This window comes from Crocodylus siamensis, chromosome 1 (assembly GCF_052110815.1).
Source record: "Crocodylus siamensis isolate JL-2025a chromosome 1, ASM5211081v1, whole genome shotgun sequence".
NCBI classification, from domain to species: domain Eukaryota; kingdom Metazoa; phylum Chordata; order Crocodylia; family Crocodylidae; genus Crocodylus; species Crocodylus siamensis.
The window spans coordinates 425,669,584-425,686,179 of record NC_143395.1 but is presented as its reverse complement, the minus strand read 5'-3'; the positions used below and the strand labels follow the sequence as shown (position 1 = coordinate 425,686,179).

At 48.7% G+C, this 16,596-nt stretch overlaps 1 protein-coding gene across 1 annotated transcript; it reads left to right on the top strand.

The window, feature by feature from the left end:
• The first annotated feature begins 2,917 nt into the window (after positions 1–2,917).
• Positions 2,918–15,930, top strand: LOC149875759 (interferon-induced very large GTPase 1-like). The gene is given in 2 exon segments (XM_090031124.1): positions 2,918–13,714; positions 13,716–15,930. Coding segments are annotated over 2 exon segments (7,347 nt in total). The 5' UTR covers positions 2,918–6,607; the 3' UTR covers positions 13,956–15,930.
• Positions 15,931–16,596: the final 666 nt, after the last annotated feature.

Here is a 16,596-nt window from a genome sequence, read left to right as displayed (position 1 = left end):
CAACAGAACTGGTGCCTTATAAACACAGCTTCACTGCTGGTGGTGCTTGCTTGAGCCAGACTCTGGCATTAGTTCTTCTGTCCTTCCAATGGAAATGAAGGATTTTCCAAAGGTGTCACTGGTAGAAATGTTCCAAAGCTTCCAGGTGTTTCCAGTAACTCATCCAACTTTCACACCTGTACAACAGGGTAAGGTTGACAACAGCCTGGTAGGTGAGAATTTTGATTTGGGTCCTGAACATTGAGGACACAATTTCAGTGATGGCCACACAAAACTGGCAGATTTTGTCCTGTGTTGATTATTGTGTTTACTGCTGTTGCCGGCACAGGGTGCCCGAGGGAGGCAACAATTGGGTTCGTTGCCCGGTGTGCGTCGCACCAAATAAACACACTGGGGGGGAGAAGTAGACAGAGTTTATTTGAGCTCAAGTAAAAGGCGCAGGGAGACTGTATGGTCTCAAATCCTGCGGGCCTAGCCCTGCAACAGTGTATTTTTATACCCTGGTCACTTCCAGCAGTAGTTTTCCACTAGTTGGCTTCCACTCCCCCCCACCCCCTTCCCTCCTCCCTTCTCTCTCTGAGCGGTGTCCTTGCATTCCACAGATAACAGTTTTAGGGAGTTTCAGCTTGCCTGTTACTCATCCTGTTTCTCCAGTATTACAGGAGGTTACAAAAAGTTCAAGGAAAGGGTTACAAAGGTTCAGGAAGTGGGGTGGGGCCCTGGCTCGCCCGGGCCTAGAGCAGAGGGGCTTCATCGACACTCGTGGTCTTCCATCCCTCTGAGTTACCTAGGGTTATGCCCAGTGACACCAACACTGCTGTGACAGCTGAAAAGTATGCCTTTGTGATACAGGCACTTGCTGAAGGCTCAATGAAGATTAGACCAAGTGTTTTTCTGTATTTGTTTAGATATTTAGCTATATGTTGTTGCTAAAAGCCTAATTAAAGTTTAAAATGTAGTGAGGCCTTATATAAAATAAGGCCTAGTAAACTTAGCAAAGCCTAGAAGTAGTAAGGCCCTGTGGCGTAGTTAAAATTACCTTATCAAAGGAATGCAAGGCTTGTCCTGCTAGTGGTCAGTCTAAGGACAGTTGAAGTAAAAGGAATCTAAGTGGTCGTACGTTATCAGTGCCCTTCAGAAGCTATAAATTAGCTGGAATATCTGGAAACCATTCAGAAGGAAGATACAGCTCTGTGAAAAGGATTAGTTAGCTGTTGCCTGGACTAGTGGACCTATGGACCTCGAGGAGCCCAAAAACTGCATTCCAGGGTCCTTCCCGGCAGCCTTCGGACTTGCTGTGCATCAGGCATCAGAGAGGACTGCCGATGTGAATTGTTCTTGTCTGTCATTGTTTGTCTTGTTACTACGCGTAGTTGTGTTTTTGTTAAGTCAATATACCTTTCTTACCTTTCTACCTCCAATCACACTCTCAATCCTGAGCCCTCCACAGGCGGCTGGGAAAACTGCTTGGGAAAGCTGGTTATGCAGGGAGGGAGAATGCTCACTATTCTCCAAGCACAGCCTTGTATCTCACACACGTGGAGGAGCAGCTGGTTAATTAGGGGTTGGCTGGTTAAGGGTCTTGCTTTCGTGAATTCGACAGCAAGCCTGAGCCTTTCAAATGGTTCAAACAAGCAGTCAAGTGTGACCTGGAGCTCTTCCCTTGAGTGACACATAACACAATCACAGAGTATCGAACATCAGAGCTGGGAGTGCTGGTTGTCTTGCATTTGAAGTAGAACTGACTGATGCCAAAGAGATTCCCGTCCATGTGATACTGGATGCTGATGGGATGGAAATGTGTCAGCAATGAGATGTGGACTAGATGGAAGACAGTGTTGGTGCAACACACATTTTGGATGGCATGTGATTGTTTCCTGCCTCTCTAAGTGGCCATTGTTTGGTTATTTACAGGGCCTAAGTGCCAAGGGAATCCTATAGCCCTGTGTATATGGACCACTCCGCTGGGGCCCCTCACTCCCCCCCGCCCAACCCTCCTGGCCCAGGTCCTGCCCCTTACACCCACACCCACAGACCCCAGCTCAGCTGGCGCACCTCACTCCACCACACACAGCAACCTGGTCCTGCTACTGATTTTCACTCCCCCACACCTGAACCTAGTCCCCTGCGGCCCTGTTGGTACCTATCAGTCCCCTCCAAAATCTCCTCTGGTTCTGCCGGTGCCCCTCACTCCCCCCCAACAGCCCCCCACCAGCCCTGGTGGTGCCCATCAGTCTCCCACCACAACCTCCCTTGGCCCTGCTAGTGCCCCTCACTCCCTGAAACAGCCCCAACAGCACTGCTGGTGCCCCTCACACCCCACCCACAGCCCTCCCAGTCCTGCTAGTGCCCTACCACAGCCCCCAACCCATGCTGATGCTCCTTAGCTTCCCACCCACAGCCCCGCTTGTGCCCTTTACACCCCACCCCCAGGCCCCCCACCTTGCTAGTGCCCCTCACTCCCCCCAACATCCCCGTCTCTTCTGGTGTACCTCACTCCCCTCCCACAGCCCCACTGCAGCCCCTCAATATTACCCCCAAGCCCTACTAGTGCCCCTCACTCCCCCCCACAGCCTCCCCAGTCCTGCTTGTGCACATCTGTCCCCTACCACAACCTCCCTTGGCCCTGCTAGTGCCCTTCACACCCCATCCACAGCCTTCTGGCCCTCCTGTGCCCCTCACTCCCACCCACAACCCCCCTGCTCTGGATCTCCTACTGCCCCTCACCCCCCTCAAAGCCCTTCCAGCTCTGCTAATGACCTTGAATCCCCCACCTGCAGCCCCACCTGGTCCTGCTGGTGCCTCTCACTTCCCAACCACAGCCCCCTGACCCTTCCAATGTCCCTCACTCCCTCCCACCACAGCCCTCCTTGGCCCTGCTAGTGCCCCTCACTGCCCCCCCAGCCCTGCTGGTGACCTTCACACCCTACCCACAGCTCCCTGGCCCTACCGGTGCCCTTTATATCCCTTACACCCCACCCACAGTCTCCTTAGCACTACTGGTGCTCCTCACTCCCCATCCTTAAAATGATAAAATCATGGTTTCTTCACATTTTTCCACGGTGAATGGAAAATCTGTATCCCTGCTAATCACATACTTCTCCTCCCAGTACTTAGAAATGGGAGGATCTGCTTCATGAGTTTTCCAGGGACTGAGGTGAAGCTGACTGGTCTGGAGTTCCCTGCGACCTCCTTCTTTCCTTTATTAACTAGGGGCACTATGTTTGCCTTTTTTCAGCCCTCTGGGACCTCTCCTGATCAACATGAGTTTTCAAAGATGATGGCCAGTGGCTCTGCAATCACATCAGCCAACTTCCTCAGCACCCTCGACTGCATCCTATCTGGCCCCACAGACTTGTACACATCCAGCTTTTCTAAGTAGATCCTAACCTGTTCTTTCACCATTATTGGCTGCATACCTCCTCCCCAAACTGTGCTACTCAGTGCAGTAGTCTGGGAACTGACCTTGCCTCTGAAAACTGAATTTAAAAAGGCATTAAACACATCAGCCTTTTCTGCATTATTTGTCTATGTTGCCTCTCCCATTAAGGGACACACACTTTCCCTGATCCTCCTCTTGCTGCTAACATACACTAACCCTTCTTGTTGCCCTTAATGTCCATTGCTAGCTGCAACTCCAAGTGCACTGTGGCCTTCCTGACTTCATCCCTACATGCCCAAACAATGCTCTTATACTCCTCCCTAGTCATCGATCCAAGGTTCCACTTCTTGCAAGCTTCTCTTTGTATTTTAATTCACTGAAGAGTTCCCAGCTAAGCCAAGTTGCTCTTTTCCCATACTTGCTAGTTCCCTTGAGGGTCAGGATGGTTTGTGCCTGCACTCTCAGTAAAATTCCTTTAAAGTACAGCCAGCTCTCCTGGACTCCTCTCCCCCTGAGACAGGCCTCCCAGGGGATCCTGCCCATGAGTTCCCTGAGTGAGTTGAAGTCTGCTTTTCTGAAGTCCACAGTCCTTACTCTGCTGCTCTCCATCTTTCCTTTCTTCAGGATCTTGAACTCTATCATCTCATGGTTGCTGCTGCCCAAGTTGCCATCCACTACTACATTCCCCAGCAATTCTTCCCTGTTTGTGAGCAGCAGGTCAAGAGCACAGCTCCTAGTTAGCTGCTGCAGCACTTGCACAAGGAAGTTGTTTCCAACACTCTCCAAAAAGTATCTGGATTGCCTGCCCACTGTTGTACTGCCCTCCTAGCGGACATCAGGGTGATTGAAGTCCAGCATGAGAACCAAGGCCTGTGATCAGGAAACTTCTGCTAGCTGTTTGAAGAAAGCCTCACCCACAAATTCTTCCTGGTCTGGTAGTCTATAAAACAGCCCCACCATGTGGCAGGACAATAGGGGGCGCAACTACACTGAGCCACCCGCCTCACTGTGCCCAACCAAAATCACTCTTTGAGTGTCACCCCTGGGGTGCCTACTTCTGGCTGCCCCACTTCCTGGACCACACCCACAAGCCTGAGGTAATGCTGCCACCACCCAGGCTCTGGTCTCTGTTTGGGCTCTGTACAGCCCATTATATAGAGACCCTGCAGACCTTGGGGTTGCTTTTCCCCTGGTAGTATTTTTGAGTGATCCTCATAGCCTGGAGCAACCTAAGATAGTCTCAGGTAGGACGCAATTAATTAGTAAACAGCTGAGCTCTGCTAGGAGTGAAAAGACCTGTCTGACCTCTCTGGAATTCACAGCCCACACACAACATGCAGGTAACTTTCTATTGATCAGAGGGGGAGAGAATGGGGAAGGGGTATAGGACAAAGGAATATTAAAAGAAAAGCAAAACACCTTGAGCAAAACAGACTGGACTCATTGGCCCTTTTTAATACATGGCTAAAATTCACTTAATCCTAATATCCTGGCTAAGTGACCATATCTACTTACAGCCTACGCATCTGGAGCACCCCTCCAGAGGTCCAAGCTTGTCTGTGCTCCCAAAATGACTCCTGAGTGCCCCCCAGACCAGGTGACCTGAACCTTAAATAATTTTTCTGACCTCACTACCTCCTTCCAACCAGAAACAGGTATTATTTGAACCCTGCTGATGCCAACCAATCATTTAAAAAGTGGTTAGCAACCCCTGGTGGAGTGAACAGTATCACTGAATTAGTTTCCCAGGTTCCCTGGAGGGAAACTGGAGATGAAAGGTCTTGGCACAACAAAGGGGGAAATGGGAGGTGGTCAGGGACAAAGAGAGGTTTCATCACGTGCCATGACATCACTCTTGTTGCTGTCCCTTCTAACCCTAACCCAGATACTCTCAACAGGCCTATCTCCAGTTCCATATGGAAACCCTGACCAATCAGACCGTACTTTTGCATAAAGTGCAACTCCTCTTGCTCTTCTCCCCTGGCTGTCCTTCCTGAACTGTTTGTACCCATTCATGACAGTGCTCCAGTCTTGTGAGCTCCCACCAAGTCTCTGTTATTCCATTCACGTCACAGCTCCAGAACTCTGCAAGGACTTCCAGTTCCTCCTGCTTATTTCCCAGGCTCTGTGCATTTGTGTTACCTGGGGTAACTAGTTGATTGCCTTTATTTCTCAGGAGGTATGAGAGTACCTCCCCTGTTGCCCCCTCCAGCTTGCTCTTCCTCCAGGTCTCCAACTTCCCAACTTATTTCAGGGATGTAGTCTCCATCCCCTGGCAAACCTATGTCTGAAGCCCTTCTGACTAAGTTAGTGAGCCTGTCTGCAAAGACGGTCTTTCCCCTCTTCATCAGGTGGATCCCATCTCTTCCCACCAATCTTTCTTCTTGGAACAATATCCCCCGGTTGAAGAAGCCAAAGCCCTGTTGTCAACACCACTTCTGCAGCCACACAGTGACCTGCAGCATGCATCCACTATTACCCAGGCCCTTCCTCTGACCAGAAGGACTGAGGACACCACCTGCACCTGTCCCCTTCACCCCTTCACCCAGAACCCTGTCGTCATCTGACCTGCTCAGGGTCCGCTCCCCCCAGCAGCATCATTGGTGTCCATTATCTGGTTCAGTGCTCCCCCTCTATAGAGGCCACCACTGCCACTGTCAGAGACAGGCTACTGGGCTAGGTGGACCACTGGTCTGCCCCAGTATGGCATTTCTCGTATTCATATATTCTTATGGATCTTTGGATTCTGAGGCAAGTGCTCTAGCTGCTTAGTTCAGGGTGAAAGGCCGGCTCTCTTATTCTGTTCCCTGAGTACAAGCCCAGTCTGCATACATATTAGTCTCAGACATCCAGGACATGAATTATTCTGAGTGTGTTAGTGTCAACAGTGACACTGGCCAATGGCCAAATCTGGACATCTACATGTTCAGGAAAGAAACAAGCATACCTGCTTTGGCTTTCCCAAAGGAAAGGACCCTAGTATAAAATGAAGAAAGTGGCCTTTCTCTGTTTTTCCTACAGAAGCATTGTGAGGAGAACAACATCAGAGGTCATGAGGTGCTCAGATATTATGGATATAGGAGGCCAGGTACAGTCCTGTGCAGCTCTTGGAGGGGAAGGTTTGGAAACATGCCCCAATCAGAGTGTTCCCAGTTTGTGCTCCAGAGAAATCTCAAAACATTAATGATAAGAGGCTAATTATATCCAGGCAAAAGTAACACAAATATGCTTTCCCCTTTCACAGCCATGTCTGGAGAAGATGAAAAATCTGAAGATCTGGTTCAGAGAGATCCTGTTCAGGAAGAACTGCTGACCAGACTTCACAGCGTGGGACTCAACCCAGAGTACTGGCTCCTGAAGCTATGGGACAAAGTAGGGGTTACCTCTCTGCAAGCTTTGAAACACCTACAGTATAAAGACTATCTAAAGCTTGAGTGTGAAGTGCAGCACCCATGGGAAAAGCGGGCACTTCAACAGCTTCTCAAATTAAGAGGCAGCAAGACAACAATGAAGCAGCTGCAGGAAGAGCGCTTGGAGAGGCTACAGAAGAAGCAAGAAAAAGCCAAGCTAGCACTGGAGGAGCTAAAGGAAATGCAGGAAAGGGGCCGAAGCCGCCATGAGGAAGAGGTGAAATGCAAAGAGGAACGACTCTGGCAAGCAATGGATGTACCCCGTGAGTACTGGGTGTCATCTGAGAAGTCTTTGGTGGAGGTGATAGAGAACATGCACAAGCAACTAAACCTCCTGGAGGAGTCAGTGTCCAAGGGGGAGAACGTCCCCGACGAGGAGGTGCTGAGGCGGGCGTCGGGAGGGCTGGCCCTGCAGGGCATTTACAGAACAGACAAGCTTGAGGACCTGCTGGAGAAGAGAGAGCCGCTCATAACTGTTCCAGATGGATTCAAGCTCTCTGGACCAGAGCAAGGGCCTCTGTTTGAGAAGAAGGAGTTTTCAACGTCCAGAGCAGAATCCACCTTCACCAAGACCATGGAGAAGCTGGGTTTCAGCATAAGTGTTGCAGCCAAAGGTGGATTCTGGGGGTTTAGTGCCGAAACCAGCACAGATTACAGCGCAGCTTCAGAACACGAGGAAACCCACAGGTCCCGCTCTGAGCACACGTACATTTGCACTGCCAAGTACAACTACATCCCACTGGCCTCCTGCTACTTCCCGAAGGACCAGCTTCGACTGTCCAGTGCAGCACTGCAAGAGTTAACAGGGATCGAGCAGCTTCTGAGTCGCGCCCCGGAGGCAGACAAGCTGGAGTTGCTGAAGAGCCGGTGTGGGGGTTTCTTCACCAGATTTGGGTCTCACGTCAACCAGGGCCCCCTCCACTTCGGCGGGATATTCTGGTGGAAAGCGTCTTCCGAGGGATTTCGGGCAGAGCAGCTGGACGAGGTGAAGAAACAGGCGTCGGAGGCCCTCAGCTCCTACGTAGGGGGCAGCTTCAATGGCTTTGGTATCAGTGCTGCTGTAGGTGTTAATGTATCAGAATCAAATTCTGCAGCATCGTTCCAGGACACGGTGAGAGAAAACCAGGAAAAAAATATTCAGCTGTTTGTGACCAAGACCGGAGGCCCCCCTGCAGTGGATGCTCTTCCACAGTGGAAATCGGAGCTTGTGACTAATAACAAGACCTGGTGCGTTATAGACCGAGGCTTCCAGCTGGTCCCAGTGTGGGACATTATTCTGGCCAATCACAGACAGGACTTTACTGATGTTCAACAGGTGAGCAGCAGTCTCCGGGCTGCCTACGAAGCACTAACAAACCAAAGCACCAGCACATTGTTTGGAGAGGGATTAATTCGTGCAGTAGACGAGGCGAAGGCATTCCTGGAGGAACTGAAGACCTGGGAAGTCACTGGGGATGAAGAGCAGCTGTTGACGTTAATGGACTTCAAACAGAAGCTGAACGAAAGAACAAAGAACTACAGCGTGTGGATCAGCATCTGCCTGTCAGATAAGGGGCTTCAGGACTTCTTAGAAAAGACAGTTTCTCTGTGCAAAGAGTTGCCCGCACAAAACACCTTTTCCATCAAATCTCGGCTGCGCTGTCTTCTGGACCCTCATGTCTACTCCGTGAAGAACTTCCCCCGATCCTCTCTCATTATGCAGTGGGTTTTCCATACCGAGGATGCACGTCCAAACACCGTCAGCATCTCGGACTTCTCAGCCCTTACCGAGACACTGCAGCAAATGAAGAATTACATACAGGAGGTCACCTATGAGCCACTGTCCTCTGCAGCAGCCATTCAAGAAGCAAAGGTAAAGGCTACAATACAGGTCAGCTTGACTTTGTCTTCCCTACTGGAGGGTCTGCGGGAGAGAGCGCAGACGGACACAGAACTGCTACTGCTCTCCATTGCCACCAGCACCGGCTACCAGGTGGAAAGTCACACCTTTCAGCACCTCCTTGCAAGTCCCGACATTAACTTCATGCTAAAGGAAATGCAAACAGCACATGAAGAATATTTGACTCTGAGGGATGGGGATGTTTACAGAGCTCAGGCTTTCCTGCTGCTGACATGTCTGACAATAACCCCCAAATCCGGAGATGTGCCTCCAGAGCAAAAGAGCAAGCGACTGGCTTTTGTAGAAGGTCGCATGGGAGACTCGTGGTGTCCTGAAATGGCAAGTGTCCTTCAAAAGTACAGGGCATGCTGTGATTGGGAAGGCCTGGGAAGAGACTTGAATTCCCTCATAGAAGGAGAATTGGAAGCCACAAATGATATGAAGAAACAGAGAATAATAGAAGAAATGGAAGAAATCTTTCAAGGAAGAAAACCTTCAGACCTACCAAACTCCAAACCTGTTGCAAAATCCAGAAGTGGACAAATGCAGGAAACTGCTGAAAACCAGGTGTTTCTGAATTTACTGAAACGACTGGGACTTGACCGCTACTATCCACAGAAAATGGGGAGAACAGATTTCCATGTCATTTCCAAGACCTCTGTGCATGACAGCCAGCCCAGCAAGGAGAGTGAGCTGCCATTTTATTTTTTGCAAAAGCTGATGATGCTGGACTACCGTGTAAGGTACCTGGTTTGCAAGGACGACACGAAAACTAAACAAGACCCAGCAAGTGCACCAACAACCCAAGGCAATGAGGGGGAATCCTCCGATACATTTGATGACTTCTTTAATGACTTCAGTGAGGAAGCCGGTGAATCTGCCATCAGTCAGGCACATGTGCATCCAATGGACATCCAGATGGTGATTTTTCACTGTGCAGATGATTTCATGAGGCAATACATTTGCACAAAGCTTGCCCTCTGTCAGTTTGCCCTCCCACTGCTGGTGCCAAGTCCTTGTGGTTCCCAGATAGAATTCCCTCTTTGGTCCCTTAGCCTGCTCCAAAAGAGCTGGAAAGGCGCTGAGAAATCTGGAGTGGACACAAGAACTAAAAATAACAACAACAAACTGATCTATCGAGTGGACACCCCAGTGGTGTCCTTCCTACGGATTGGGACTTCTCCTGCTTCTTCCAAGTCTCAGATCCTGAACGCGGTGCTGAGCAAGCACAAGCACGATATCTTTTTCCATCGTCATTGTCGTGGCAGCAGTAAAGACGGTCTCCTAATGAGAGGAGTTGTGGAAATCTTCTGGTATTGCCCAGGTGGGAGAGATGACGATCGATTTGACAACTGCATTGCGTTTACTAACCTGCATGGAGATGCACGAGAACATGAGCAACAAATGCAGTTCTTACAGGAAGTTTCTTCTGTTAATGTGATTCTCATTACTGAGTCTGGCCAGAATGATAAAAAAAGTATGAAAATTATACACGATCTCTGGCAATCTCAAAAACCTCTAATCTGTCTTCTTGCTGAGAAAGAAAAGGTTGTGGCTGGAAGATCTAACCAGAACATCAAAATAGCCCTCAAGAACAGAAATGAGGCAGAACTGATAGATGAGCTAACCACAACCATTAGGCATTTACTGGCAGGCTCACACCACGCTGTCAGTCTGGAGGCCTGTGGAGAGATTGCTCGCCGGCATGGTTTCCTCATCGATGAAGACAAGGAAGAGTGTAAGGAAGCCAAGGCAGTGGCACACGCTCTGGTGACGCTCCTGAAAGAGAATAAATTGCGTGACATCAAGGAAAAGCTACTGCCCTTGCAAGGAGAGTTGTGGCACAAGTGGTGCAGAAAGGACAAGGAACTTACCCGCCTGCAGGACAAAAGGAACCAAAGCATTGAGCAGCACCGGAGTAAGATTGAGTCTGAAAAGTCTGTGATACGAAATAAGCAGCTGAAAAGAGCATTCCCCCTCAATGACCTGATGAGGTCCGTGCTTGAATTTCTCCAGTCACATCCAGAGGCCACCAAAAAGTACTTCTTGCAGTGGATGAAAGTCTTCATGGATGACCTGTCCTCTGACCGGCTTGTGGGTCTTCAACAAGATTATCATAAATTATGGTCTCAAATCTTGGCATTAAAGAAAAAAGGAGGGGATGATGGCTTGAAAAATAAGTTGTTGAGAGAGTTAGAGGAACTCTCAAATGAAATAAATGATTCTACCATTGGCCTTGAGCACATTTTGAGAGAGGCTGGGCAGATTTATGAAGCTTTGGAGGCAATGAATGAAAGGGATAAATGCTTTCTTGAACTACCTCAAATTGCAGCTGACCTGATGGTTTCAGGGTATCCCGTTGAGCTGATGGATGGTGATGCTTCCTATGTGCCACTAAAATGGGTGGGAGCAGTTTTTGACAGATTGATTGAGAAGCTGGGAGACAAAAAGGTGTTCGTTCTCTCAGTGCTCGGCATCCAGAGCACTGGAAAATCAACACTGCTCAACGCCATGTTTGGCCTGCAGTTCAATGTCAGTTCAGGAAGATGTACAAGAGGGGCATTTATGCAGCTGATTAAAGTGGATGAGAAACTCCAACAAGATCTGCACTTTGATTACGTATTTGTAGTTGATACTGAGGGGCTTCGGGCCATGGAGATGGCCAATAAAATGTCACTCAATCATGACAATGAGCTGGCCACTTTCGTCATTGGTATTGGCAACATGACGTTGATCAATATATTTGGGGAGAATCCCTCAGAAATGCAGGACATCCTTCAGATCGCAGTGCAGGCATTTCTGAGGATGAGGCAGGTCCGTCTTTCCCCAGGCTGTTTGTTTGTGCACCAAAATGTTGGAGAAATCACTGCAAAAGAGCAGAACATGGAAGGACAAAGGCGCTTGCAGGAAAAATTAGATGAAATGACGGTTACAGCAGCCCAGCAGGAGTTCTGTGATGCCACCTGCTTTAGCGATGTGATCCGATTCGATGTGAACAGCCACGTCCACTACTTTGCTCACCTCTGGGAAGGGAACCCACCCATGGCCCCCCCAAATCCCAGGTACAGCCAGAACGTGCAGGAGCTGAAGAACAGCATCCTCACGACTTGCAAACAAGAATCCCAGGGCAGTGTGTTACAGCTGTCAGGATTAAAGGCCCGCATCAGCGACCTGTGGAGCGCTTTGCTGAATGAGAATTTTATTTTCAGCTTCAAGAATTCACTGGAGATTGCAACGTACAAGAAGTTAGAAGTGATGTATAGCCAATGGACGTGGCAGCTGAGAAGCCACATACTGGATCTGGAAACGAAACTGAGCAACCGCATTCAGAACAGAGACCTGCTCCAGGTCAGCCAAGGAAACCTGGAAGAACAAGTTCAAGAAAAGTACAGTGCCGTCATGAAGGAGTTTGAAAAGTATTTCAGCGAGGACAAGGACTCGGAGATGTTGATCCGGTGGAAAGGCGGCATTGAACTGAAGCTGAAAGATCTGAAAGAGTCACTTGTGGCAGAAACGAAGAAGAAATGTGAAAAACTCATTGAACTAAAGAAGAACCAAAGCAAGTTAGATGAAAAGAAGTCAGAGTATGAGAATGAACTTTTCAAAAGAAGCAAAGACTTGGCTCTGTCACTAAAAGGCAAGGAACTGAGTGAAAGCGAACTGAGACGCAGCTTTAACTCCCTCTGGACTACCTGGGTCACTGAAGTGTCCTCAGCAGCTCCACCTGCTGAAGAGCCTGATATTAATGTTGACCTTGAGAATATCCTTCTGGAGCGTTTTAAACAGCCTTATCTAGCAAGAAGAATTAAGGATTTCTCCAGGAAAAATAAGTTCTCTCTTGATTTTTCTAAACATATCTGTAGAAAGACAAAAATGTACGTTTGGAAAACCAGTTTAGATGAATGTGACAAAAGAAACATCCAGCAGATTACAGATAACATTATGTACCTTGTCAGAGAAAAGATTGACCAGAAAGAGCAACAAAAAAGAGACTACAATCAAGGTTACTTTCACGAAATACTGAATGAAATTAAGCGACGTATAGACTCTCTACCCAGCACCTCAAGGTATACCTTCAACACAGAGTACGAAATAGATCTATCACTGTGCCTATGCAAAATGGCAGCAGAAAGGTTTAAAGACATGCACGCAGCCTTTAAAAAGGCAAATGATCCAGCTGTGTACCTGGAAAGCAAGAGAGAAGATTTCTTCAAGTGCTTTCAGATTTCCTGCCAAGGCGCCACCTCCATCACAACACTGGCTGATTTCTTATGCGACAAGCTGTCTGCACCGCTTCTCCAGGCAGTGTACGACAAGACTGCCATTGACATCGCCGGTGAGATGAGGTCCAACTATCCAGCCTTCAATGGCAATCGAGCCAAACTAGAAGCCTATGTTCTGAAATCCCTGGTAGAAGAGGAAAACTTTGAGAAGTACCAGCAGTACATTCACTTCCCAAAGGACTTCATAGAGGGTTTTATCAAAAAGTGCGTTGAGGATTATTGTTTAGATGAAAGAAATACAAGACTCAAAAACATCTTAAGTATTTCTCTTGATGCTTTGCACTCTCGTGTTGTTTCAGCTATTGATGTCTCTACTAGGATGGTCAAAGACAGACGTGGTGATGTATCCTCATGGCTGGATGAGTTCTGCAGCAGAATTGGAGGAGATCTGTGCTTTCCAAGAAGTGATCTGAAAAGCATTGAACACCAGGAGATTACAGATATAGAATTTCTAAAGAAAGCAATGAACGAAGCATTGGATCCAGTCATAGAAAAGCTAAGAAAGGGCTTTGCTGACACTGGTCTGGGCTCATTCAGAAAGGAGCCACACAAAATCCTAGCTGAACAGCTGGGTGGGTGCTGGAAGCAGTGTCCCTTTTGCAGTGCTGTGTGCACAAACACCATAGCTAATCATGATGGAGACCACTGTGTTTCCTTCCATCGTCCTCAAGCTGCATGTGGAGTATGCTGGTACAAAACAAACCATCTCGTTACTGATATTTGTTCCAGTCTGGTAGCAAGTGATTGCATTCTCAGTACTTAGTGAGGATCGCAAGTACCCATACAAGAAGTACCGAGACGCAGGACATCCGTATTGCACTTGGAACATCACACCTGACACATCAGTGCTGCCTTACTGGAAATGGTTTGTGTGTCATTTCAGGGAAGATTTGGAAAAGAAGTACAGTAAAAAATTTGAAGGCAAAGGCGAAATCCCTTCCCTGTGGAAAAGAATTACAAAGACGAATGTTCTTTCAGAGCTGGAAGTCTTCTTAAAGTAGTCAGAACAAAGACCATAAAAGTTTAGAATCATGGAAACCGGATTGCAGTTTGAAACCTTAAGAAAAGAACTTAATTTTCAAATATCGCTATTAATCGCATTGTGTTTTAGAAAGCTAGTTATATAAGCAAAGCCGTAGCTTAAATTTTTATAGCATGCAGAGATCTATACCATAATTCCTTTCGTTGTGCAGGCATGAGGCTGCTTCTCCAGACTACAATGTCAGAGTCCTGCAGTTTCCCCAAGTATTGAAATCTAACTCATGCATGTGTTAATGTGCTAAAATCTTCCCTGCTGTGAGCATATTAACATGAACAACTAAAAGTAGCAACGCAAAGAAAGCCAATAGTAAATACTAACATCATTAAAAGTAGGATATGATGCAATACTGCTTAACATTTGCTCTTCTGAATAGAGAGGGCAGCATGCAGTTCTAGTTACATGTGCCAGGGATGCGCGAATCAGGCTCGACTCCCCATAGCTGTTTTTCATGTAGTGACATATGAACCGAAATAAAAACACTTGCAACTTTCTGCCATGTTGGGTATTCATGGAGTACTTGTCCCTGTGGAGCCCAGGGGCGGCACACAGTTATGCCCTGGAGATGCCTAATCTGGAGGCCGAAAAAGCCTGTTCAACACGGCAGTGGCAATCTGTCACACTCTGCGGGTGCATCCTGGCCCCGTTGTAAGTACGGAAGCCTGTCTGGGCATCCAGAGTGCAGGATGTCCTGCGTGTGCGCATGTCCAGCCCAGCCCCTCTCCCAGGCTCCCTGATAAGGGTTTGCTTGCTGGCTGGTCACTGATAGCAAGGCCCACACTGCCAGGGAGGGAGCTGCTGGCACAGCTGTTTGAGCTCTCATGGTGCTCTGGCCAGGTCCCTGAGGACTGGAAAAGGGCCAACGTAGTGCCCATTTTTAAGAAGGGGAGAAGAGATGAGCTGGGTAACTTTAGGCCAGTCGGTCTTACCTCTATCCCTGGGAAAATACTGGAAAAAAAATAATCAAGGAGCACATTTGTGGAGGCCCAGCAGGGGAAACGATGCTGAAAGGAAACCAGCACAGGTTTGTCGCAGGCAAATCCTGGCTGACAAGCCTTATAGCCTTTTACGACCAGGTCACATGCTGCCGTGACACAGGAGCGGAGGCTGATGTCATCTACCTGGATTTTAGGAAGGCTTTCAACGCAGTGTCACATCCTATTCTCATAGGGAAGGTAGCAGGCTGTGGAGTGGATGTTTACACGGTCAGGCGGGTGGCAACTGGCTCAGGGACCGCACCAGAGAGCGGTGGTGGATGGGTCGGTCTCAGCTTGGAAGGAGGTGGGCAGTGGGGCCCCGCAGGGGTCGGTCCTTGGGCCAGTGTTATTTAATATATTCATCAGCAATTTGGACAAGGGTGTGGAGAGCACCCTCTCCAAGTTCGCAGATGATACCAATTTATGGGGCAAAGTGAACACACCAGAGCGCAGGGAGCACATACAGGCCGACCTGGACAGGTTGGAGCAATGGGTGGAACGAAATGGATGCAATTCAACAAAGATAAATGCAAGGTCCTCCACCTAGGAAGGAGCAAACCCCAGCACATCTAGATGTTGGGGGATGGATGTCCTCCTCAGCAGCTCAGAGGCTGAGAGAGATCATGGAGTCATAGTTGACTCCAAGATGAATATGAGCCGGCAGTGCAACGAGGCCATCAACAAAGCCAATCGCACCTTGTCGTGTATTAGCAGATGCATGACCAAGATCGAGGGAGGTGATGCTCCCGCTCTATGTGGCATTGGTCAGGCCGTAACTGGAGTACTGCGTCCAGGTCTGGGCGCTGCACTTCAAGGGGGACACGGAGGATCTGGAAAGGGCTCAGAGGAGGGCCACTTGTATGGTTACTGACCTCCATGCAAGACCTTCCAAGGGGAGGTTGAGGGATCTGGATCTCTTCAGCCTTCACAAGAGATGTCTGACGGGAGACCTTGTAGCCACCTATAAGTTTATCAAGGGAGGACCACAGAGAGTTGGAGATGTGCTATTTACCAGAGCACCTCTAATAGTAACTAGGAATAATGGGGACAAACTAGTGGAGAGTAGATTCAGGTTAGACATTAGCAAGAAATTTTTCACGGTAAGGGTCCCTTCTGACTCCACAATCTATGAATCTCCAGCCTAGCTTCCCCCCAGGCTACTGTGGATCATAAACAAGTTTAGAGCCCAGCACTTGCACTGGGATAACCATGGAGGGGTCTTTGGAGACTGTCCCCCTTCATCAGAATGAGCATGACCACTTGTGGGGAGAAATGCAGCCATGGGTCAGCTCTGGGGGAGGCTGTGGATGATCGGTGGAGTCCATCCAAAAGCCATGGAGGGCTCTGAGGTGGTGGGCAAACTGCAAGGAGAAACAGCCTGCAGTGGGGAACTTTTCTTAGGAGCCTGTCGTTCAATACTGACAAGTGCAAGGTGCTGCACCTGGGGAGGAAGACCCAGCAGCACACCTACAGGCTGGGGAACTCCCTTCTCGTCAGGGCAGAGGCAGAAAAGGATCTTGGAGTCATCATTGATTACAAAATGAACATGGGCCACCAATGTGGGGACATGGTCATGCATCCACAAATGTATCACAAGCAGGTCCAGGGAGGTGATCCTCCCCCTCT